General features: G+C 35.8%; 1 protein-coding gene across 20 annotated transcripts in view; it reads right to left on the bottom strand.

Annotated features, from left to right (window-relative positions):
• Positions 1–26,212, bottom strand: part of LOC132791599 (protein muscleblind) — a 135,344-nt gene that overhangs the window by 29,115 nt on the left and 80,017 nt on the right. For 9 of the 20 annotated variants that reach the window (XR_009632919.1, XM_060800595.1, XM_060800598.1 and 6 more), the window contains 2 exons: positions 3,643–3,813; positions 2,258–2,440 (listed from right to left, as the gene is read on the bottom strand). Coding sequence is in view for 16 of the 20 variants with exons in the window: in XM_060800595.1 (XP_060656578.1) it covers positions 2,258–2,440; positions 3,643–3,813 (354 nt within the window). In the remaining 4 variants the exon portion in view is untranslated. Of the gene's footprint in view, positions 1–23; positions 258–2,257; positions 2,441–3,642; positions 3,814–23,907; positions 23,971–26,212 lie in introns of those variants that run through there. The other 11 variants (XR_009632918.1, XR_009632916.1, XR_009632917.1 and 8 more) reach the window with 4 other exon arrangements.

Genomic DNA, 26,212 nt, shown 5'->3' on the forward strand with positions numbered 1-26,212 from the left:
AGTAAATATAGAAATAGCCATACCGCAGCTGCAGCAGCGACAGCGGTGGCGCGTGTTTGGGCCGCTTTTAATTGTGCCTGTAGGTGCAGGGGGGGATGAAAGTAGCGGCAGGGGTCACGTGCGCATCTGCCCTTCACGGCGTCCATGCAAACCGTTATGGAACCATCGTCGTGCCTTGCGACGCTCTCCTGCGGATGCGCGAACCGGCATTCAGACTCGGCCCGTTTGCAGGCGCCGCGCAAGAATTCGCGACAGACCTGGAAACACATTTTAGGTTTGTTGTTTTTTTTTGGTTTGGTTTTTGGTTTGGTTTTTTGGTTTGGATTTGGTTTTTGATACGACGTTGTTGTTGTAGTTGTTGTTGTTGTAGTAGTTGTTGGTTGTGTTGGTTGTACAGTTGATTGCAGATTGTTGTTTGTAGATGTTGTTGGTTGGTTGGTTGTTGGCGGGCAGCAATAGCAAAAGTGGCAGCAGTTGTGGTTCAGTATGTGTATTTGAGCATAGTTGTTTTTTGTTCGTTGTTCATTTTATTTTGATTTTGTTTTTTGTGTGTGTTGTGTTGTTGTTTTGTTTTATATTGGTGGTATAAAAGTTGCAGATTTGTGTATTGTTTGTGTGTGTGTGTGTGTGGTGTGTGTGTGTATTGGAAATAATGGAAGGATATTCAGTAACATTTCATTTTTCCTTTTTGTTGTAGTATTCATCAAAGAAAAGTTAGGTATTCGGAACGCAACAACTTTTTTATGTTTGCTTTGTTTGTTTATTATTTTGCAAGTTTTGGATTAGAGCCGATTTGAAAGCTGTTGTAGTATAAGTTGCTTGTATAGCATGCTTCCCTTTACACATATATAAATACTATATATATATATATTTATATATGTCAGCAGTTGAACACATCAAGCAGCAGGAATTAGACACATGTTTTGTTTTATTTTTTTTGGTAATTTTGGTTCATTTCAGCGTGCCGATTAGTTTTTTGTGTTTTTGCATTTGAGAACGCCCGATAATGGTGAATAAAACACATACGCAAAATAAGGCAAAAATTGAGTTAGAGGTTAATGCAAATATATACCACAAAAATGAGAATCATACATTGCTTTGCGCATGATAAACATAAACGGTAAGTGGGACTCTATTGGATTTCAAATCTATCTGAATTTGAGAACGAATATATCCTAAGAAATATACAACAACATAAAATGCTCTACGTATTCCATAAGAATAAACCAGCTGGAAAATGTCTACGAATATTTGGATCTGGCTATTCAAAAAATAAGTCTAAAAATGAAAATGGAAAACTATATAAAAGTTTTTCTATAAACTTCTATTACACTTAAGAATATTATGTGTCCTATTTACAAGGGGAAGTTTTTTACCGAAAATCATAATCAGTGTTTGGAACTAAACAACAAATTCTAAAGCAATAAGAACGATCGAAAATGAAGTCTATGTAATAAATAACACAATTACCCTCATTGTAGAAAAAAGTGCAATCAAATTCGGAGTTTGTTTTTGGTTTTCAAATGAGCTGGAAAGTATTCAGGAAGCGCTTGTTGTAAGCTTTTGCAGGGTAGAAGCTGCTATGTGGCGCACCTTAATGTCGGAAATCGACATTTGTTTGTAGATCAATAAATCATAGAGTATCGTTTATATTCATAAATGATAAAAAATAAGAAAAAAATCGAAAGGAATTGGAAATGATCATATCAAAAATGGTCATATACAATATGATAAACGATTGTTTAATGCTATGTTGCGATGTTAGACAAAAAGTTCAAATACGAGTGTGTGTTGTCATCATTTCAAATCAATTTTTATTATAAGCGAATTAATATTATTATCATAATTTTTAAAAATATATTTCTTTTTGTTTGGTTTTTGTTTCGTGTTCGCAAAACTAAAAAGAACTTAAAACACTGTAAACGATTTTAGTTGTACGATTTTATACATAGTTTAAATATTAACGAGTCTTAAGACAAAGTAATAAACACAATAAACTTAATTAATTTGCATGCTCACAAAATCAAAATCAAAATCAAGTCAATTCAAGTCAAATCAAATGAAATCAAATTCAATTGAAACAAAAATATTTTATTCGACACCTTGATTGGCATTATGTCGACATAATTAATGATAAATAAAATAAGCGAAAACATAAAGCACAAATCATTATTGTAATCACTTTATATTGGCATGTCTTTCAGTCAACAAGAAAATAATGCAATAACACTGCAGCAGAAGAGCAGCTGTGACTCACCTCTAATCTGTCGGATCGTGGAATTTTCTGTTGTGCCACCTGAACGGTTTGTGGCACCACTGGGCCAAGCTGAGAGGCAACAGCTGTTGGATCGGGTCCCAGCAAGGTAGGCACTAAGTGACCGGTTGCATAGTAAGGACTGTATGTGTTGGCTGGTATGCCAGTCAAGTAGGGACTTGTTGCCTGCAAGTGCGAGAATTAAATTTAGGTGTGTAGTGATTAGATTTTGTTAAGAGTGTAGAAGTTCATAACGAGAATAATCTATAAAATGTTCAAGCTCGTTGACGCACTCAGCAGGTAATACAGATAAATAATCATTTAATTTGCATGACTATCAGCTAACAGCTAATATATACCCACATTTTTAAAAATACCGACTAACTTTTCAATGAAGCAATGAGTAGTGGCGATCCAATTTGTGTATATTTTTATATGTCAGTAATTTTGTATATTAATTTTATATATTTCAGTATTTTTGATATATTAATTTCAATACATATGTACTTTTTTGGTATATTTATTTCGTATATTTCAGTATTTTGTTGATATATTAATTTCAAATATATATGCAAGTATTTTTTCGGTATATTAATTCAGTATATTTCAGTATTTTTTGGTTATGTATATATTTATAGCCTAATAAATACCAACTATTTTCAAAATACTGACACATTTTATTTTTTTTTTAAATTTATTATATTACAATTTTTTCGGGTATAATAATTTAAATATTTCAGTATTTTCGGTATATAATTTTAATCACATATTTGTGTAGTTTAACGGTATATTAATGTAGCTCAGTATTTTCTCAGTATATTTAAGTTATATGTATATTTTATATACACACGTATGTATTTTTTCGGTATATTTCATCAATAATACCGCAATCGCATTGATCTGATCTGAATTTCCTGCTGAATGAACTCATGAGTCTATTGTACAATTCAACGATAAATCCCTATTTTAGTACGATTTCGAGCACTCGCTTCTAAATTATAATAATTTTTTTTTGTGCACATAAAGATAACAATTCCGACAAAATAAGAAAGCATTGAGCGGGTGTAATTCACTTTCCGCGTATGAATAATGTATGAGGTTAACTGGACAAAAACTTCTAGTGCTATCAATTTGTCGCACATTTTACATTGAAAGTAAAATGAAATATTTTTGGGTGCTGTGATATTCATAGACATGGTTGCGATTCCCCATTCCGTATGCAGTGAAGCAAATAGAAATTCAAGTAGAATAGCTGCTTATAAATATTCATATTGTGGAAACTGTTTCCAAAGTGGAGGGGGGTGGAGGGCAGAGTCAGTGCTGATGGCTGATAGTTGATACCGCTTAGGGGATTCAATTAAAGTATTATGAAGACTGCGAGTACTTACCACAGCTGGCACTTGGCCCGATATGACCGGCTGTCCGGGTGCGATGCCCATTTGTTGCATCAGCGCATTTTTAAGGGCCAAATGATTGCGACCGTTTATCAAAAGTTGATCCTTCAGATGCTGCGGTGGATGAAAATATTTGCACGGAGGTTTATCACGATTACAACGTCCCTGTAATAAATGAGAAGTGTGTTGATATTAATAACAAATGTGAAAAATAAATATTAGTAAACTAAACGGTATGTAGTATATAATATGATATTTAGATTTTGGTTAGTATCCAATTCCTTATTATATTATATAAATATTTTTCAGTATATTTTAGTATTTTTAGTAAGTATTTTAAGTATTTATTTGATATATTTAAAAGGTTTCATTTTCTTCAAGTTCTTATTATATTGTATGAGTATTGCCTTGTGAATTTTAGTATTTTATCGATACATTTACGTTGTAATATATATTTAATATATCTATTTAAGCTATAATGTCGCATTTACATTGTATTGATTAATAACATTATTCTAGTATTTAATTATGAATGTTATTGCATTGTATTACATTATATTATATTAATTTTTCTTACGTTACATTTACACATCGCTAAAAAAAAAAGTATCATGGTCCTACATCCTTGCAACTAATAAAATAATTATACCAAATTAAATACAATTTACTCATGGAGCTACGTACAGACCTTAAAAATGACTCATAGCAGTCGTGCTGCAACCTATCATTAGTAACTATTCACAAAAAAAAAATAAAATAAATAAAATAATTAACTGCACGATAGTCGAAATATTGCAAACATGATGCATTTCACTTGCATGTCAAACATCAGTTTCGATGTTTGGCTTCCTATCGAAAATATTTTTGGAGCAAGTGAAAAAAAACAGCAAGTAAGCATTTACATGCATACAACCAAAGTGTACATTAAATCGATAAAAAGTAATTTCACTTCATTAGCACGTGTAATTATGGTCGCGGATTAAGGCCTAGGCTCAGCCACGAAACCCTTTTTTAAATTTATGACTAAATGTCAACAATAATTATAACGAGCCTGGCTAATACCCGATGGCCAGCGGAGTGAGATGTGTGTGAGTTCAGGTATGCATAAAAATGAGGTGAATATTGGGTGCGTAGACAGTTGAGCAAATATACACGCTGTATATTATATTTAATTCAGAACAAATGAAGTTAACAAATATTTACAGCAGGACATCAGGACATCACAAAGCTAGGCCTTTGGCCATTTAGCACCGTGTCACATGGTCGACCGTAAATATTAAAAATACAGAAAATAAAATAAAATGTACAAATAAGTAATCCGGCTTCTCTCTGAAATACCACGTGATCAGACTTTAAGGCTACTTTCACATACTTTTAAATATCTGGATTTCGGATTGAAAAATTAATTAAATTTGATGTTAATGTTGAATTCAATGTTTTGCTGAATTTTGTAGGATTTAAAATACTCCATTTGGTTTTAAAAGTTTTATTTGGTTTAACAAAATCTTTGTTATTTAGTATATATATATCTATATTCTTTTCTTTTGACTCGAAAAAACTCGATAAAGTGCATTGTACAAATATTCACATCTATCCTGGCATTTAGAATTTATGATGCCGTGAAACTCCCGACAAGATTTATGGTGGAATAAAAATATACTCGTTAAGCTCAAAGTAACAAATAATTGTAGTGGAAAATTTCTGTGTCCATGCAATAAAATAAATTGAGTTCACTGTTTGTCAAATAGCAAAGTTAAAAGCAAATAAGAACAGCTTAATTGAGATTGCTCGACGACAAGATTCTTTATTCCCTACGTCTCTATAATCTAAATACAAACTTTAGTAATTAGTGTTCGTTTCCATTTTGCAAGCAAATATAAAAATTACAAACTAGCCACTCAATTGAGGTCGATGATTATAATTTATGGCGGAGAATGAAAATAATTCTTAAAAACAAAACAAGAATTTTGCAAATATTGCGCAATTTCATTTACTAATAAAACTGGGTTCATAATTAGACTAAACCTTTAAAAAGTGAATATACAATTTTGAATTATTGTTTTAAATATAATATAAGAGTAACTATTATAAATGATGGAATTTTTCTTCAGTTAGTTCTTCAAAATTCAAGAGTGTATTAAAGAAATGCCGCTTTGGGAGTTGAAGCTGAATTCGACTAAAGTCTAAAGCCGATGGCAAGAGCCAAGTTCGGTAAAACTCTTTTAAGCGTTTGTCGCTTCTAATGGCTACGTGGCGGACATTATCTCTAGCGCAAGTCTCGACTGGAGTCGAATGCCAGCCCGCTGGCCAATTTCTTTTGCTGGATTGTTTTCGATTCTTTTGCTTCGTTTTCGTTTTCTGCAACTTCTGCCACATTAGACATTTTCATGTCATTTCGATTGTAATCTGCATGACTGGATCCCTCTCCATGGACTCACCCAGCGGCCGGGAGGCAACTTGCAAAAACAAAAAAAAAAAAAAAAGAAAAACGTACGAAAAGCGAGTGTGAAAATTGCAAATGGTGTCCACTCACGCACACACTGCAATACCAGTTGCAAGAGAGTGAAAGATGGAAATGGAGATTTAAAAAAGAGACATACAGGCAGAAAGAGACAGAGAGTGAGAGAGAGAGAGAGACAGAGACAGACAGAACGACAGCATATTTGCATTGTGCGCGTTGCTTCTGGTCGCGTTGTCATTCTCGCTGCATTTTTACCGAACTCCACCCACAGCTTTGGACTCAAACCCCGTTTTTTTTGTTTGGGCATTGCATTTTTACAGAATCGCACCCACTCAGCTTTAGCCTCGACGCAATTTTAGAGCAATTTTTTGTTGTCGCTGCTGGAGCCCAATTCGCAGATTATCCGCTTTAAATTGTAATGATTACTTTTCATTTTTTTTTTCCTTTGCTTTGCTTTTTTTTAGTTTTTAGTTGAAAGCTGGCATTGGCCTGGCATTTCACAGCCATTTTTCTTGTTCGCTACGCTCGAAACAATGTTGCTGCCTGTCGCTGTTGCTGCTGTTGCTGTCGTCCTCTGACGTTGCGATACGACACGACACACAACGGTCCCTCAACTGAACGCTGTGTGCTGTTACGAGTCCGTGGACTGTCCGTCGCAATGGGTACTAAGGAATTTTACATGTTTTCTTGCCAAGTGCAAGTCAAGTCCAGTCATGTATAACGAACGGGGCATTCGCATCGCATCGCATCGTATCGCATTGCCGACATGCGTCTTAGTCTCTAGTCCTAAGAAGGAGCACTCAAACGGGGAGAGCCGAGCAGATGAGTTTGAGTTAGAGGACAATGATGGCATAGACATTCTACTCTACTCTCTCGCTCTCTCTCTCGCTCACTCCCTAATTCTCTACGCCGTTTGCCTTTCTCTCGACGACACTGTTCGGGGTATTAAATGTCATTTTGCATTTCGTGACAAGTTGGCTAATCTGACTCGAAAGTTATTTATTTCTTCTTTGTTGAGTGCAAAGGAATTTTTCTTGCACTTTGCAAGCATTTTACACGACATGTTTTTCGTTTTGGTTTTTCCTTCTCACTATTTTAATGTGTTTTATATTCCCGATCTGTGTACTTCCCAACCACCTTATCGAATTGACGGCGATAGAAATCGCCTTTGAATGTTAATAAAATGGCTTTCTATGCAAATTAAATACTGCTTCGCGGCTGACTTGGTATGCATTACAAATGCCAGAGGGTTAGACTTAAACAATGAGATTGCCATAAAATGCAAATGGTTTCCCCCAAACCCTGCTCAAGCGTATGATAAAGGGTATAAAAAATCTCTGACCACATTTATACATTCTGTGTGGACACTTAGAAACTTTAAGAAAGATATTTTGTCTACGAACAATTCGTTTTAGCAAAATTTTGAAAATAAATATTGCAGGAAAATGTTATTTTATGTCACGAAAACAGGCCGAATTTATGTGAAAATTAATATTCGAACATAGACCATATAAATCATTATTGACGTTATTGAAATATGCCACATTAATATACCGAAAAATACAAAAATATACCAACAGTTATATTTGGTATATCGATATACTACTACAGTCCAAATATATTATAAAGATCCAAATATACCAGATTGTCATCCAAGGCAATTGAAATCCAACAGGTTGTACCCTATGGGTAGCGGGTATAACAATACTTGGAACTTATTTTAATGGAAGTATTATTTTAACTGTATTTGCATGTTCTACAATATGTATTTCAATCATGATTATCGGTATTGTCTTTAAAAAAATTTCAAATTAAACACCGAAAAAATACTAAAATACATATATATCGACATTACTACCTTCAAAATGTATCATAGAGAAAAACCAAAGTATTCAAGACCCGACAGGTTGTTCCCAATGCTAATTCAATGATATATTTAAAAAAAATGTAATCTTTTGTGGCATGTTTATGTCGTTTATTTAATGCAAATCAACACCGTAGAAAGCTTCGGTAGTTAGATGACAAATGTGTTACATAGAGACACTTCAGTCTATCAAATTTACACAGACACTCATATTCATACATGCAGATTTACAGCAGGGAGTAAATCCCTTTGTTTAAATTGCAGTCTTTACACTGGACACTAGGCTAGAAAATATCTAAAAACAATTTTGATTGTAAATAACAACAAAATCTATAAGAATGGCCACAAATAAGCCTAAAATACAAACGATAATCCCACTAAAGCCAACGAAGTGAGCACATGCTATATATTCATCGCTATCGTTTAACTTTAATAATTGAAATTAAAGAGTGATCGACTCGCAGATATCCTACCAATTATATTTTTCTTTTTTATGCTCTTCGGCTATTGCGTTTTACCTTTGCACAACTTCAGGGTAACAAATTTTGTGTACAAAATTTGCATTTTCCATAATTTCATAATATAAATAAATATAAAATTCGAGGCGGAGGCAAAACGGAACTAGAGGATATTTCTGATTCAGGACGTAAATCTTTTACTCGATAACGCGCATCTGGCAAATGAAAATGGAAATGAAATTTTTTTTGGCAATTGCAAACGAATTGGTTAAAACAAATTGTCAATATTTGTGTATGCATAGAAAGCAAGGCAATGGAAAGTGTTTGCCAGGAGCAAAACAAATGAATGGACATAAAAAAGAGGCAACGTGACGGTCAATGCACTTTCCATATTTAAAAGTCGCAGTGGGGAATATTTGTGTCACAGATATCCTACGCAATAAGATAGTAAGCTTTAGTATACGAATTGAATTAAAGTTGCTGTGACTTTTCAATGAGAATCATAAAGGCTGAATCAATATAACCCCAGGCCAGCTGGACATCGAGTCGCTTCGAGCTCGTGCATCCGTCATTTTGCAGCCAGCTTATTCTCTCTCGGCAGTCACTGAACTCGGTTGCAACTTCAAATAATCAGGCAATGTGCTGCTGTTGTATGTGTAAAACAATGAACTGCCTGCTGCATCCCTTTGAGTGTGTGCATATGCTTGAGTATACATTTTTTTCAATCACGCGTTTATTCATTTAATGGCTGCCATTGCCATGTACACTTTCGGGATTTCCAACACTTTTTTACACAAGAGGGGAAGCAGGTGAAGGATGGCAATGTGTTTTCTCTATTTAAAATTCCAATGCTTTGTGCCACCAGCCACGTAACACTGTGATTCCTCTCGCAAATATTTAGGCATTACGAGTATATTCAGTATGTATTTGGTATTTTTTATGTTTTCAACTGTAAAGTAAGTATCTCATAGTTATGTACATTCGACTGTCGCAATTGTTGTTAGCAATAATATATAAATTATTTCCCTTTTTTCTATTAGATATATATTACATTCAGTATATTTCTAGCATTTAGTATTCTTTCAACTGAATAGAGAGTTTATCCCAGACGAGTGCTTTTGACTGTCGCCTGATTTCATTTGCAATTGTTGTAAGCAATAATCTCACAATTATTTTATTTTTTTCAGATAAACAGATATCCTTAAAATGAATTGAATTTTATTCATATATGCATCAACAAATTTAATTATATGTACTTTCTATTATTACATCATATTCTTCATCGTATTATATTGTGTCAGCTCCTGATCCCCAATCTACACAACCCTTACACCCAAAATTAATTTCCGCTTTGCAAACCAATTGAAAACATTTCCAAATTTCAATTCACAAACATTACAATGTATATATGAATAGAGAAATAACCCGTTACGCTTTACCATCTGTTTCTCTTTCCATTGTTCTCTTGCCTCTCATAGATATGTTCTTATTGCCATTAAAATGGCAACGTATGCTACAGTCTGCTCATATGCAAAACTTTTGCCATGTTTAAATCCAGCTTTAAAAAGGTCCAGGGCAGAAGACTGGCCCAAAAGGCATAGAGCAGAATGCATAGCCTGTCAGTTGGTGTACCTACCTAAAAGTAGGCAACAATATATAGAGGCATTAAAGGTAAGCCGAATGCAGGCCAGCCCGCTGCAACGTGGTTGCCTCGTCCTCGTCCTCGTCCTGTGGTCACTCCTCGTTACTCGAACTGAGCTGTGCTGTGCTGTGCTGGGCGGATGCATGTTTGCATTGCAGTGTTTATTTGTATACAAACTCATGCGCCGGCCAAGAGGCGTCCATACGGTCACATAATGCACGCCATGGCGACTGTGCGACTGCCCCTCAGTCTCCCCAGTCCCTAGTTCCCAGTTACCCGTTCTTGAGGTTTGAATTGCCGATCCTACCTCCACCCGAACTTGGTCCCGCCCATCGAGCTGGACTCCACATTACAAAAGGTTGCGTGCTGCAGGGCTGCAACTGCCCCGAGTGCGGTTATTTTTGTATGTGTACCTGAGCCACATTGATTTTTTCTATGACCAACTGGAGATACATGCATGGAATGGGAATGCTACCAGGAACAATTGTAATTCCAGTTCAATTGTGAGGTTCTCTGATACGAATTGACCACATGCTGGGTTCTGACCAGGCGACGTCTCCTTAGCATTCAAATTATATTCATTCCAACAAAACTTAGTTTGAAGACTAAGTTATGCTGTATAAAAGTATGACAAATGATGCAGCTAATATCAATATACCAGCAAAAAGTACCGCACCTTTATACCTCATGATTTATAAATTTTTTAAGTTAATATACCGAAAAAATACTGAAATAGAAAAAATGTGTTTCCTAAACTTTGGCATAACAAATTGATCAACAATATATCACTTAAATATACCTAGTGAATATACCATAAAATATACTGAAATGTATATTATACTAAAATGTATATTATACTGAAATGTATAACTAGTATATTAATATAACAAATTGATAAAAAATATTTTCATTTAAATTCAAGTAGAACATACGACAAAATACTGCCATATATGGAAATTTGGAATATTGGTATGACAAATTGACCAAAAAATACTTAAATATAGATATAACAAACTGATATCCAATTTATCATTAAAATATACCAAGTGAATATACCAAAAAATTCAGAAATATACAGAAATGTATAACTGGTATACCGGAAAATACAAGAACATAGAGAAATTTATATATGGTATAATAATATACCAACTGCTCTTAAAAACCTTAAAAGTTTGTCACAAACTTAGCTTCTTTAAGGAATATACAGAAATGTATAACTGGTATACCGGAAAATACAGAAACATATAGAAATGTATATATGGTATATTAATATACCAACTGCTCTCAAAAAAACCTTAAATTTTAGTAACAAACTAAGCTTCTTTAAACATATTTCTGGTTTTAAAAGCGAAATTCTTGGTACTTATGACTCATCATAAGAGAATTTCTGTAATTTTGCATATGGAACAAATGTGTGGAAGTTTATTCTTATCTAAGACTAATCGCCAGTTGCAAAAAGTATGCGCATAAGCAAATATTTATAGATACATATGTATATACATATTTAAGTATATCGAAGAAAATCGCAAAAAATGTAATGGCGAGTTTCATTTTTAGCAGACATTGATGACTTTTTAACTGCCGTTATTTGCCCAGACTGCGCATACACTCTCATTCGTGCTAAATATTTGCCTATCCACACGCACACACACACACACACATACTCGTACACATACACATGCGAATACACGTACTCACTTTTTTGGTGGCGTTTCCTTTTCCGTTTCTGCTGCCATCGCCTCTAATATGGCTGCCTTCTTGGCAAACGCAAACGCGAACGCGAACCTCCTGCGAGTTATTTTACAGTGCGGCATTGCCGCATTGTGGCGACAACATCGCGTGACGGGACGATAAAAATAATCATCATCATAATGTTATATGAAAAGGGAGTCAGTGAGCAAAGTGAACGCTAATGTGAAAGCTGCCAGCGAAATGGCTCCCGTTTTATACCCGGTACTCATAAAGTACTAGGGTATAATAATTTACAGGCAATCAAAATGAAAGTCACATAACAGATAGAATATAATAAATTTTGCAATTTTGCAGGCGATGTAATATATCTTTCTGTTCCCTTAAAAGCGGCAACACAATACAATACTTTAGTTCGGTTTTTGAGTCGAAGTCTAACAATATCCATATTAAATAACTATAACTAAATCTCGAAGTTTAAGTATGGCTAAGTTGATTTCATATTTCAGTTTCCTTACTTTCGATTTTTGCATTTCATATTTTTCTCTTTTTAGAACTTTTCCCATTTACTGCGAATATTTTGCGATTCCGTGGTCGGACTTTAACGCATGTGCTCACAAATTAATGAAGTCTAACAACCTATAGCTTCGCATAAGCCGGCAAGGTCGGCAACATTTCCAGATTACGGGGAAATTAATTTAATTTCATGCGCCCTTGGCATATGTTGCCGTCTTTTTGGCGCCGAATCCGCGTGAGTTGCGCTTTTCCTTTTCCTATGCCCTCTGCGACATTTACATGGCCATAAAATGAGAAATAAAAGCGCGACTGCTGCGTCGTATTGAAGTGTTTGCAGCCATTGCGGTCAAATAATTTGTTATGTGCCCATGTACTGCATTAAATTTGTGGAGTTTTATTTTCAAACGAACCTTGACTGAATCTTTATAAGTCATTTAAATATATATATAACGAAAGTCAATCTATTGACTTACAAGAATTTAAATAGATTTGGTGAACAAGTCTGTTATTTTCTTCGTTTTTCTATGCAATGTTTATCGAACATGTAAATCACTTAACAAAGTATGTTGCCATCATTATTATTTTATAATTTCAAAAATACTTCTGTATTGAAACATAAGTTTTTCTTTTTTTATATTAACCAACAACTTTATCGATAGACCGATTGACTATTTAGCGTCTCTCTCGCTCTCGCTCATATATTATATATATATGTGTAATATAAATTAGGCAATTCATAATATTATATTATTATCAAAATAAAAGAGGAATATGTGCTCTTACATCATCAAGCCAACTACAGATAACAATTTTAACTAAGAAGTTATAAACGAGTAAGACAATATTATTTGAGGTATTCCATAAATTGAAATATCTTAAGCTCGTTTTGAAATTGTATTATGATAATGTTTTTCATAATTCTATTTTTGTGACTCATTCGAAAGGAGTACTGCAAATTATCCAACACTTGTATAAGCTTGAAAGCAGGTAGAGCTGCTTTTATACCAAACATATGGAATGGAAGGAAGTGGGGGGAAACGCAAGGACAAAGTCGAAAATAAGTTGTTAGCCATGCTGCTGTAGGAGACACCAAGCACACTTCACAGCGCAAAAGTGAGAGGTAGAGAGAGGAGAGCATTTAATAAATCCATCACATAACCCGCATTATTAAAAAGATCCGAGATACTAAAACCTGGCACGAACCGGAAAAGTTTCGCTGCAAACAAACTACATATGAGCAAACATATCTGTTCAACAAGAGAGGCGACTAAAGCGACAGAAAGAGAAAGAGAGAGGAAGAGGAAGAATGCACAACAATCCAAACAAGAAGCAAGAGACAAAGTTAGAGACAGAGGGAAGCGAACAAAAAGCGCTTATCAAATTTCCACAAACGATTACAATCAAACAACGCTGTCGCAGTCCACGTCCAGTGAAGTTTTGGTCTTGGGAGTTTGGGGGTTGGGTGGTGATTGTGATGTGGCATCATCGCTCGATTTACCATCGTCTCGTTTGTAGCTGACAAAACGAGATGATTGAGGTTTGTCCATATTCCATACTCTCTTCAGAATAAATGTAATCGCCAATCAAGTGCACAAAGCGCATATGACAATAGCTCAAGCCAAGCCAAGCCAAGCCAAACCAGGAGCTAGGAACTAGGAACCACAGCTGAGGGCTAAGCAGAGTGAGTGCCATGGCATCGAAAGGATTCAATCAATTCGCAAACAAAAAGGCAAACACAGACAGCCTAGACTGCGTGGAGACTGAGTGGGAAGATGATATCGTCGTCATCGTCCAACAAGGCACCTAAATAATTCAATTGTCCATACACTGAGCGAGGCAACATGCGATAATATTTTTATCCCGCTTCAGCGTCTAGTTTCGAATAATGCCGCTATTCATCCCTGGTGCTCATGTATTTCTTCATTTTTTCCTTTTTATTACCACACTCGCAGTTGCTCGCTTCAGTTCAAGAACGGAAACGAGGCAGCTGTCGAGGCGAAAACTTTTTTGCACGAAACTTTATTGGGTGGGCAGTGAGAACTACGTGCATATAATATAAGAGTAACAACTTTATCGATTTACACCAAATGAGGCTAGTTATTAGTTAGCAGCTGTTGAGCAGGACATCTCGGGATCGCTACTTCCACCCAGCAGGACTCTTGGGACTCCTCACTATAACAGGTGCCAAAGGATTGATAAACGACAGCACTTGACTTAAGTCAGCAAAAGGTTGGAAAAAGTTCACTTGAGAAATTTGTATAATTTAAAAAAAAAATCATTGTGTTTATTCCAGCCTTAGGGCTCTTAACAGATTTTTATTGAGTTAAATCGTTACCCTCAATTAAAGTCATTGGCTTTTGTGCGTCGGCCATCCGCTGACTAATCCTCATAGGAGCAAGTTAAGTCACCCACCCGCTTCCCTCCCCCCAGGTCTTAAGTTTGTTATGGCTTCCTGCTGTTCACTTGTCTCACATTTCTCGAGTATTTTTTATTGGCTTTCTTACACGCCACTTTGCCTTATTTTTATGGCTTGCCATAGCAAAACCTTAAATCCTCAACATCAACGTTGTTCGCTTTCCCTTTTCTCCTTCTCCTTCTCCCTCACATTCTTCTTCGTATAGCCATAACCTATCGAATATTTTTTATGATTTGTTTCACTTGGTTTCGTTTCCAATGCTTTCGATTTCAAAGGCTTGCCCATGTGTTTATTGCTTTTCTTTTACCTGCCGCCAAAGCTGATTTTATACCCTGTTCGATAGCGGATAAGGGTGCGAAAAGTTAGTAACATCAGAGAAGCATAGAGAGCTTTTTACAAATTGTTTTCTAGGCAAAACGGAGTAAAAATTGATTTCATTCTATTTAAAAATTTAATACATATTACCATGAAATGGATTCGGTTTGTTGGTGCTTGCAAAAAACTGCTTAGTTGTCATTGCTTTGATTTCGTGCTATATGAAATGATTTTGTTAAATCTTTCAATAGGTCACTAATAACTTAATTTATCATTAGTTGCTGACGTATACAGAAATCTTTAAATATAAATTAAGAAATTAATAATCAAAGTTTAAAGTACTTTTGGTTCTTTTATAGTTCTTTTAATAGCGTCGAATATATTTTCCTATGCTTGTTAAATTGATTCGGCATCGAGTGTAAAACGCAGAACAAACACATTCACATCAAGATTAGTTAACATATCACATAAAGCTGGCAGAAATGTACATATTGCAAATAAAATGGGGAATGTTATAACTTTTAATGTATAGTTATTGCAAAAAGCTGTCTGATGTGTTGCTCCATCTCTTTGCTCCCATTCCAATATATACATTTTTAATATTACATTCTATTTGGCATTGCTTACATTAAGCAGACGAGTCGAGTCGAGTCGTGTTAAGGGTAGCATACATTTGAGCGGCGAACTCAGTGCATGCATGCAGTATGGCACTCTACTCTACTTATTTTGTGGTAAGCTTCATTACTTTACAGTGACAGTGTGCGAGGGAGAAAGAGAGAGAGAGAGAGAGAGAGAGGGACGACTGCTGCTCGCCGCACATACTAATAAGTCTAAGTGACAATGACAAACACAAATGCATAGTCACATACACAAATACCATGTGGAGAGTGGAGAGACCAACACTTTGTTGATTTTTATTTCCCCCCTTTATTCGTTCCCATTCCTTCCATATATTCATTTCGTTCTTCGTTTTCGCGGTCTTCGCATGCTTCGCTTTGCAGCAAAATGTCAGCTTTGCTCTTACGTCTCAGTAAAACGGAATGACTGTTGATGACCTCATAAGCATTCGTGTTTATTTCTGTCGGTTGTCAAAAATGCGCAGTGTCTTGTTGTGCTCCTTGCACACAGTGAAATAATAAATATTTCAAGAAACCATAATGAGAAGCATTCATTTTTTTAGTGTTCTCTAGATGTGGCATTTTAAAATCATTTATGCAAACATATTTTATTTGCATTAGCCTCACTTAATATTGATCAAGTAAAAACAGAAACTGTCATCTTAGTTGGTATTTAAAGATAACTGACAAATTGCACTTTAACTACGAGTACCTGTAGTACAATGTAATACTTTTTTTTTTTGGCATTCCAGCTTGCAGCGCATAAGCTCTTTCTTTCTCTTTATAAGTTTCATTTTAAAAATTTTTCTTTGGCAAGGAGATGTTCGTGTACTTTACGCTGCTGCTTGTCAAGCCATAAAATGTTATCACAAAAAGTATTTTCCAAGTCAGCGCACACACAAAAGTGGCAGACAGAGACAGGAACAGTCGGCTGACAGCTGGCTGCAGGCCATGGAGGAGTAAGAGGACAGACAGTTGCAAAGCAAAAGTTGTTGTAGCTTACACACACGCACACACCCACCCACACATACACTCGCGACAACACATAGTGAAAGTAACAAATAGAGTTGCCATAAAAATTCATATGCTTATCACGTGCGTTTTGGCACCATACACACACATACACACACACACTTGCAGGCTGCAGATGGCGCCATATCAAAAAAAAAAGAAGTAAAGTATTATTGTTGTTTTTGCTGACTGGCGCTTCATTCTAAAAACTTGCCACGAAAACTGTACTCGAGGGGGAGTTTTGAACGTAGTTGTTGTAGTTGCTGCGGTTATTGTCAGCATATTCACACGTTACAGACATGCCGATGTTATACTGTTATACTCGACGTCTGCTCAGCTTAACTGTACTACGAGCACTCGAAAATATTTCGTTTATTTGAATCTGGTAACGATGTTGTATAGCTGCAGTTCTCGTTGTTGTTGCTGCTATTGGCTGATGTGTCCATTTTATTGTCATATTTATCAACAACCAGCCGAAAATAGCAAAAAGAAACAGAAACAGTTCCTCTTCTCTCTTATTTTCGTTGAACACTGAACACTGAACACCGAACACTGAACACTGCTGACATTGACGCATTTTTGCCTTATGCTACGTCAAAAAACGTGCAAAACAATGGAATGCATAACAATAGTAGCAGCCACAACAACAACAACAGCAACAACTATAACGCAATAGCAACAACAACAGCAACAAAGCAATAGCAGATAAGTCAAAATGCCTAGCGTGCATTTCAAATTGGCTTTTTTTTTATGTGGCTTGTGTGTAGAAAATTGTTGTATCTGCAGAGCAAATGCATTCAGAAAATGGAAAATACGGTATGTGACCGTACAAAATGCGTTGGATGCTATTGTTGGTATCCAGTTGGCATATTGCTGGAGATAAGAGTGTGCGCAAGTGCTTCGATTGGATTGTTGGATGAAACAAAAATAAACCAAACCAAAAAACACACACACAAAAAGCAATCTGAAGGTCGATGGAGTTATCCCAAAACTTATTCACTTTCATCTTAAAGAGTTTAACGAGCAAATATCAAATTGTGTAATAGTACAATTTATATATAAAAAAATACTAATCTCGATGCTTACAATACACTGCGAAATTTAATATTTATGGTTAATAATTACTGTAAGTATTTAATTCATCATTTAAGATAAGCAAAAAAGATTGAGATTTTAGATGGATCAAATTAAAAAGCACTAACAATAGTCATACCGAAAATAGAACCGTTAAAACAGTGTGCCCATATACTTAAGTATTAGCATAATATTCAACATAATTTGAGGATCTTTCTATATACATTTATAGTCAAGTTATAGTTCTGTTCTAAAGCCCTTTGCATAATGATGATATTTAAGAACAAACCAACAGAAATAATTTTTATGCTCGGCCACAAACACTAACTGTGTGACCGTAATCTACATTTAGCTGATAAGCCTAATAGTCGCCAGAAAAAATGTGGACCACCAATTAAAGCTCTCATTTGGCATTGAAAAGGGCCTAAAACATTTTGCGAGCCAAAATGTTATAGGAAAGCGAAAATTACGATGGCAAAGAGCTTTTCTCTCTCTCTCTCTCTCTGTAGCCTCAGCTGGCAAATTGCAATATTAGTGTGGCATGAATTTTGGGAAGCAGTGCAAAAGTTTTGTTTGTTGTTTCAGCATTAGAGATGGAGGCGGAATTTGCAGATCTGCGGAAAGCGAAGGGGCGTGAGTTGGCAAAAAGTTAAGCATTTGTGTTTAACACATGTGACCCAGAAAACTCATCGGTCGCCAGCGCCATCTGTAAATTGCCATTTAGCAGTGGTTATAATAAACTAATTTGAAAACGCCTAATGCTATGCAACAAACTTTTTGCTGTGGCCCAAGCCTAGCCAATTAAATAGATGGCTAGCATTCTCCGCGTACGTAAAAGCAAAGTAACATAAACAAATAAGTAAAGGGGAAAATTAAAGGCCTGCAGATAGTATGTAGTACAAAGTACTACACATAGTAGAACAGCAAATTACAAATTCGAAATTTATGTAAATTTTATGCAATGCATTTTTTTCCCTTCTCATTTGTGTTTTGTTTGTATTTACGATATGCGGTCTCGAAAAAACGAACAGTCAAAGCAACTAGCAGGGTAAACAGTGGCCAGCCAGGTGCTGTATGGAAGAAGTATAGTCAGTCTTAACGGCCGCCAGCTGTGGACTTCAGACTTCAGACGTTAGACTTGGGACTGACCCCTTAATCTGCATAATTTCTGCAGACAGGGCAGCAAAGGAAAGACAAAGAAAAAATAAATAGAAGTTAGCTTGCCAAGCGAAAGGTGGAAAAATGGAAAGGAACTGCTCACCAGGATATTATAAATAGTCCAAGATATTTATATGTAATGAGTATTGACCTTAGGGAGGATGTCGGTTCACTACAAGTATCCTTCATTCATTGGTCGCTCAAAAGGGTAGTTCAGAGACTGAGGTTGATGCTGCTGAGCAGGCAACATCTGTTGAGGGTCGACATTTTGGCGCTTAAAAAGGCAAAGTTGATCCTAATGATGACGAGCACTAAGTTATGTTAATGATCGACCTAGAAACTTTATTAAAAATGCCAAAATTACTGAGCTCAAGTTGTGTCCACTCGTTAGGCTTGACATATGATTGCAGTTTCGTTAATAATGGAAGTTATAATGCGAATTATAGCCCACATCACTGATATTTCATTTACTATTTCCACTAAATTTAATATATAATAATAATATAACTTATTTATTGATTATTAAAGAGAATAGAAAGAATATTTTTTCTATATTATATATCTATATTTCTGAGCTTTTCTTAGTCAATATAGAAAGAATATTTTTCTTATTCCATCGTCATGAATTGCGTTTATTTCTTAGCTTTACTCAGTCAGGTGAAACACTTGGTTTGTTATTGTCGTTGCTTGGTGGAATCACTTAGGTAGGCATGTTTGCCTCCCACTAATCCATTTAGACAGCCGCTTGGCAAATAAGTAATGCCTATAAATGAATGAAATGACAATATTATATCGATTGACCTGCGACCCCAAGGCAAGAGACAGAGCTAGATAATAGTCTAAGCAGGCAAATCATCTTCTCTCACCTCTGGCTTGATTGATTGGCATTGGGGACTGCGTCGTACACTTGTGATTGGATTTATGCTGGTCCCATTTTACTGGCCTGTTTGTTTTCTTATTTTAGCATTTGCCAGCTAAACCTGACAGGTGTTCACTGCGGGGCGTGACAAGTCGAGCGACTTCCGTTTGCCAATTTTAAGTGGTTTAAAATACCGTCGACTGTTTAATTATGCAGTACACAACAACAACAACGAATGGAACTCACTCTAGCCTCTAGACTTTGTGCAGTGACCAAAATCTGCAGGAAGCAATTATGTGGGCGGCGGTCAGAAAAAAGGGTCTGAAATCGGATAGTGGTTGAATTTGTTGCGTTTAGCGAGGGATTTGTCCTTATAGAGGGTGACTTTGTGTCTCGCAAAAGGGCGATGATGACGTCAGCTTAACGCCGCGCGTTGGGGCAAAGGTTATGCACAACTTAAAGCGAAGAAATGTGGCAAAGAAACGCGTATCACTAACAGTCCAATAAAATATCTAAACAAAGGAGGGAGAGAAAGAGAATAAGTGAGTGGCGGGGAAGTTTTCTTAAGAGTATTATAATTTTGCATTTGAGTGTTGGATTGAGTGAAAGAGAATTGGGAGTTGAGTTGAATACAAAGGGTGAAAAAGAGCATAGAGAAGAGAGTAGGGGAATTAAGGGTTGATCGTCAGTTTGTCTAATTGGTGTGACTCATAATTCACCTATTAGAAAACTGACAGGCCAATAATAAATGAGAATAAACTCCAATTATAGATAATTGGAGGCAATAGAAAATATAGAATCGAAAAAAAGAAGCGTTCTAGAAAGGTAGATTAGATGAAGACAAAATATAATTGTAAAAGTGAGTAAAGTAAATAGAAATTATTATCACAAAATATCACATAAATTATTAACATTCCTTTGTCAATAACAGAAAGCAGTCAGAATGTAAAAAGGAAAGTACAACAAATTTGTTGATTGTTGATAAAAAAAATATACAAGAAACAAAATAAGAAAAGTCTAAAAGAAAAGTAGAAAAGAGGATGACATCTTAACCTTTCACCGGTTCAGCGCTTCTGTTGTCTTTGCCCCGAGTTGAACAATACCTGAGAAGGGTTCCTCCGGATATGGGACACCAAACCGGTACTTTACCGAGGTGTCAAGAGGCAGAGCTAAAGATTTATGGGCGTGTGTCCGACTTCATGCCTCTGTCATATTATTTATCATTCTATTCTTTTCTTGGTTGGTAGGCAGATTCTTTGGCATGCTAATTGCGAACACTTCGGCGTCTATTTACGGGACATGTTACCCCTGTCCCTCCGTCTCTTCCTCTCTTTCTCATCAGTTATCCGATAGATCCCGTTGAAAGTAAGCCCAAACTTCGGGTTACGTTTGGAGCGTGCCGCATGTGATTCAGATTCAGGTTTCTACCTTTCATTCGCTATGCTTATTGAATTGCTGCGCATTTTGAGGCATTACAAGTATTTGCATTCATGCGAGCATTGTGCTTTTATCTCGACCTGGGACGGAGCACTTTTGGCGCGTGTTCAGTGTCCTAATACCCAATTAATTAATAATAGAGAGTAAACCGCAATAGCTTGACTGTAATTGAAACACATGTCGAAGTTTGTATGTTGAGATGGGAAATAGTGTTGGGTAAACATAGTTCAATTTATGGATAAGTTAATTGGTTATTTTTTGTTCAGTGGTTCACTTTAGATATTTAGTTCGTTCTTGTTGAGTTTCTAGAATTTGATCTTTGGCTCATTTATGAACTTATTCGGTTTGTTCATTTTAATAAATATGTTCGTTTTTGTTCGATTCCTCGAAAACGACTTAAAAATAGAGTCTAAAAAAGAAGTCCTTTGCATAAAACAAACTGAGTTTGATATTCAAAGTATATGTGCTCCATTTATTAATAGTAGATAATTAACTCTAATAGATTAGATACAATTGAAACACATGTCGAAGTTTATATGTAGACAAGAACAGAAGTGTTGTGTAAACATTGTTTCAATTTACTAAATGAGTTCGTTTACTCTACATCATTTGTTGTTTTGACCTTTAGTTCGTTCCTGAACTTATACATTTCATTCACTAATCTAATTATTTTCATTTCTTGTTGGTTCCTAAACTCAAAAGGAAATCTTTTACATAGAAAAAACTGAGTTTGATCCAACAATTTCCATGCCCAATATAGTTTTACAAATATTTGAATTGTTATTCCAGCATTTACAGGACATTTGCAGCTGTGTTTACATTTATTGATCGCGTTACGGTATCTTCGCATTGTATATGATTATACGTTGGCAAGAACACCCCCTAAATGCAACACATCGAATTGTTGTCAGTTACCCCATTTTATTTATTAATTTGTCCCCTTTTCATATTTCAACATTTCACCATTATGCCATTTGCTTTTATTATTTTATTTGGAGACATGGCAATGCCCTGCAAGATATCCTGATGATAGAAAAAAACAAAAAGACAAACCAAACACATCCATTCCCCATAAAGCCCCTCGCTCGCTCGCTTGGGGTGAGCGCATAAACTCAATTACATAATAAAAATTTATGAACGTAGCAAAAGTACATTAAAATTGTGCGCCACTAGCATCAGTGACCTTCGAAACTGAACTTCCTTCTGATTCTGACCAGAATGTGTTGTGTTCTTTTGACATTGAGTTTGAGTTTGAGTTTGGGTCTTTGGGCTGAGTTCCTACTTAAGCCACTTTGACGAACACATCCGTACATCAAGTGAAATCCGAAATCATTAATACATATGAGACAGAGCATTTATTGCGACTACGTCGATTTTGAATTGAGTTTGGGATTGCGACTCAGACTGAGACTGAGACAGAGACTGTGGCTGACCCTCATTTATACGTATATTTCATGTAATTCATCTCAATAAAATGTGAAATATCCACACAGCAAATCCGCCAACTATAAAATATGTGTAGGCTCGAATCCAGTTCAGTTCAGTTGAGTTCTAGCATAGTTCCGACCATTCCCAGACACTGCATAAACAGAGATAAAAATCTAGCTTGAGGGTTGCCCAATAAGTGTGTGTGTGTGAGTGTGTGGATGGCGCGTGTCCCGTTTCGGAATTATTGTTGGCCTTTGACATCAAATAAGTTTCGCAGCGCATAAAAAAACCATATAGGGGATCTGCTCTATGAACTTTGGGGTTGCAATGGGTTAATTTATGTAAACACATGCGTGTACACATCTATCTCCATCTATCTAACTTTGTATATTTATATATTTGTGGATTGCTTGTGAAGTTACTAGAGATAAGTCGATGGTGTAGTTAGAAGTCGATGAAATAACTTTCTATGAACTTTGCGTTCAATGGCAGCTGCTAATTGTGAAACGTGTGAACGACTTTCGGTTGACCTTCAACAACTGAGAGACTCTGAACTTGTTATCAACGCAAATCAACACACAAAGCACATTAAGCTGAGAAGAAAACCTAAAAAACGATGGAATTCTAAACAAGTTTTTCGTGAAATTTCGCCTGGAAATCCAAGCAGCAACCCTTCGGGATGCTTCCGAAGTGAACCTCAAAGATGCTAAACATCCTAAACATCATCGGCGGGAACAACAATATATTTATAAGCACATTATAATGCATTGTTGTTGTTGCTCTTGACGACTGCCTTCTGTTTGAGAGTCCTTTGTCACATGCACAGCTCTGCTGCTCAGGTCTGCTCAGCTCAGCATATTAATGATTTCATGTGTTGTCGTCCAGTTGTCCAGTCCAGACTCAGCATCTTGAGGCCATAGAACTGGAAATGTTTTTGGTGTTTAGTTTTCCCCAAAAAACGTATTCACAACCCTTTCTTTCTTACGTATGCTGCATTTTCACATACATAAATTACTTTTCTTGCTCGCCGAGTTTGATTTTCTCCGAGGGTTCAATTTGGGCTCGTTAATGATGATCAGAGTTTATGGTAAATATACCCCCAAACAATTTGTGGGCAGGCAGGCAGGCTTGGCTTATTTGTTATGGAATTTATGCGTGTGTTTGTTCTATAGACCATCGAAATTTCATGTTATAAACAATTCTGGTTTGACCGTTCAATGTGTGTTATCTTGAAGGCAGATGCTGACATTGTCATCTCCCTTCTTATCAAGTGTGAGAATATCAATGGAATTTAATTATTTCCTACTTGAAATTACTTACGGTCATTCGTTATGCATTAAGCAGACTTTTATGCATAAAAGGAAAATGAATAATTACCTGCAAAGAGATAGACCATAAATAAATGTATTAGTAAATGATTTATCATAGACAAAGTTTAATTAAAGCGTATATTTAAGAGGTTATAGACAGGGAATCTAACTGGCAGAAGAATCCTTGTTTGACTTCATGAAGTATAGATATTTTTATTCACTGTTAGTAGGCGATGTCCGTCTGTCATTCTGTCCATATGTACGCCTAGATTTCAGAAGAATTACCGTATACCAAATGTACATGTCAGTATATTGTAGTATTTTTCGGTATCAGTTTGGTATATTTGTTGTATATAATGTATTTTTAGTGTATTTGTTCGCTATATTCAGTATATAATGCAGTATTTGTTGTATAATATTTTAGTTACTATAATATTGCAATTACCTATGCTGATCACTTGTTATTGTACATTTCAGTATATTAGGTATGTGTTTTGAGCACCTATGACTGCAGTTTTCATACACGGTTTAATATAAAATTACTGACGCTTATCAAATTCATTAACAGATTTGATCTGATAGTTGAAAAGAAGTGTGCTTGTAACCACGACTATTCAAAAAGGACACTTACAACTTTTCACACAAAAATTTAATATTAAATTTGGCCTACTAAATAATTATATCCGCCAGATTCGATATTCATTTCAAACAACCAAATAGTCACAATAAAATAGGTGACTTTCAGCCCAGAGAGGGGAGAAGCAAGCAAGAGCAGCTTCAGCAATTTTTAGCACTTTTAGCAGTCAAATCCAAGTCAACCTCAAAAAGTCACGTATCCACTGACTCGTGATACCAGATGAGATGATGCGATGAGATGTAAGTTAAGGCGACACAAGTCGAGCCAAAGTGCCAGCCAGTCCTAACAAGTCTAGAGCAAACTACTCATGTGCTCCCAACTGAGAAAGCAGTGTTATGTATGATGCGTGTAGACCACAAACTACAGAAGCACACAGCCTATTCCTTTCCTCCACCTTCATCTCCACCCACTATTTAAAACATTGGAGGGGTCTTAAGAGAAACCCTTGAAGTGCCTGGCCTGGTGACGGCGATGGCAACGTTTTAAGTGCTCAATTTGGAGACCGTCGGGGGTAGTTACACATTCACTGTGAAAAAAAATACCGAAAACCAAAAGAAATCTAAATGGATTTCTATTCAAGAATTATTTTTAACTAATAGTTAAATTTAATACACGACTTTTTTTGGGCACTTGTTATTACAAAAAATACACTTCGATAAATTTTAATTTATCTTCGGTATACTGATAAATTTTAATTTATCTTCGGTATATTTTTTGGCATATTTAAAAGTAGCCGATATGTCACACTTTCAAACGTTTTAAGTGCTCAATTAAGAGACCTTTGGGGGTAGTTACACATTCACTGGGAAAAAGGCCAAAATCCAAAAGGAATTTAAATTGATTTATACTCAAAAAACACTTTTAACTAACAGTTAAATTTGATACAGAACTTGTTTGCAGTAGCTGTTAATATACCATGTATGCAGCTCGGTATACTTCAGTATTTTTCCGGTATATTTAAATGCCTGTTTTGATTTATTGATAACGAATTCTCTCACACTCAACACCATTCTCTAGCTTCCTTATTTGTCTTTGTTGACAAATACAAATTCAATTCTGTATTCACAACTATTTTCTTTCAGTGATATTCCATATGCCAAGAGTCTCATGCGCCGTCACTCCTGTGTTGTAAGCAAAGAAAGAAACAGCAACAGTAACAGCTACAACAACAGCAACAGCAATGAAATCTTAATGCCTTAATGGGCCACACAATCTAATTTACTTTTGTTTGCTTTGCTCTCGCTTTGCCTTTTTCTTTTCTATGTCTCTCGCTTCACAACAATACGAGTATAAATGATTTTCTCTATTTTTTTTATTGTACGAGTAGTACAGAATGGATTGGTGTATGTGAGTGTGATTTGCTTTTAATTATTGTTGTTGTTGCTGTGGGATCTTGTCGTTGCTAACGCCATTGGATTTGGCCAAAAGGAGAGAGAAAGAAGAGAACGCTAGTAGTACGTATTATGTTAGTACTAGTTCTCGTAGTTGGTTGGCTGTTGTGCTTCCTAATCCTATTAACAATTGCGGTGGCGGCGACGTCATCGCCTTTGATTCTTCATTTCCCTCAGTCTATTTTCCGGCTGCCAATTACCAAGCAACGTCATACTTTTCTCTCTCTCGGTTTTTTTTTTGTGCTTTTGGCATGCTCTGCTTAATTCCTTAATTTAATATT

Source organism: Drosophila nasuta, chromosome 3 (assembly GCF_023558535.2).
Source record: "Drosophila nasuta strain 15112-1781.00 chromosome 3, ASM2355853v1, whole genome shotgun sequence".
Lineage (NCBI taxonomy): Eukaryota > Metazoa > Arthropoda > Insecta > Diptera > Drosophilidae > Drosophila > Drosophila nasuta.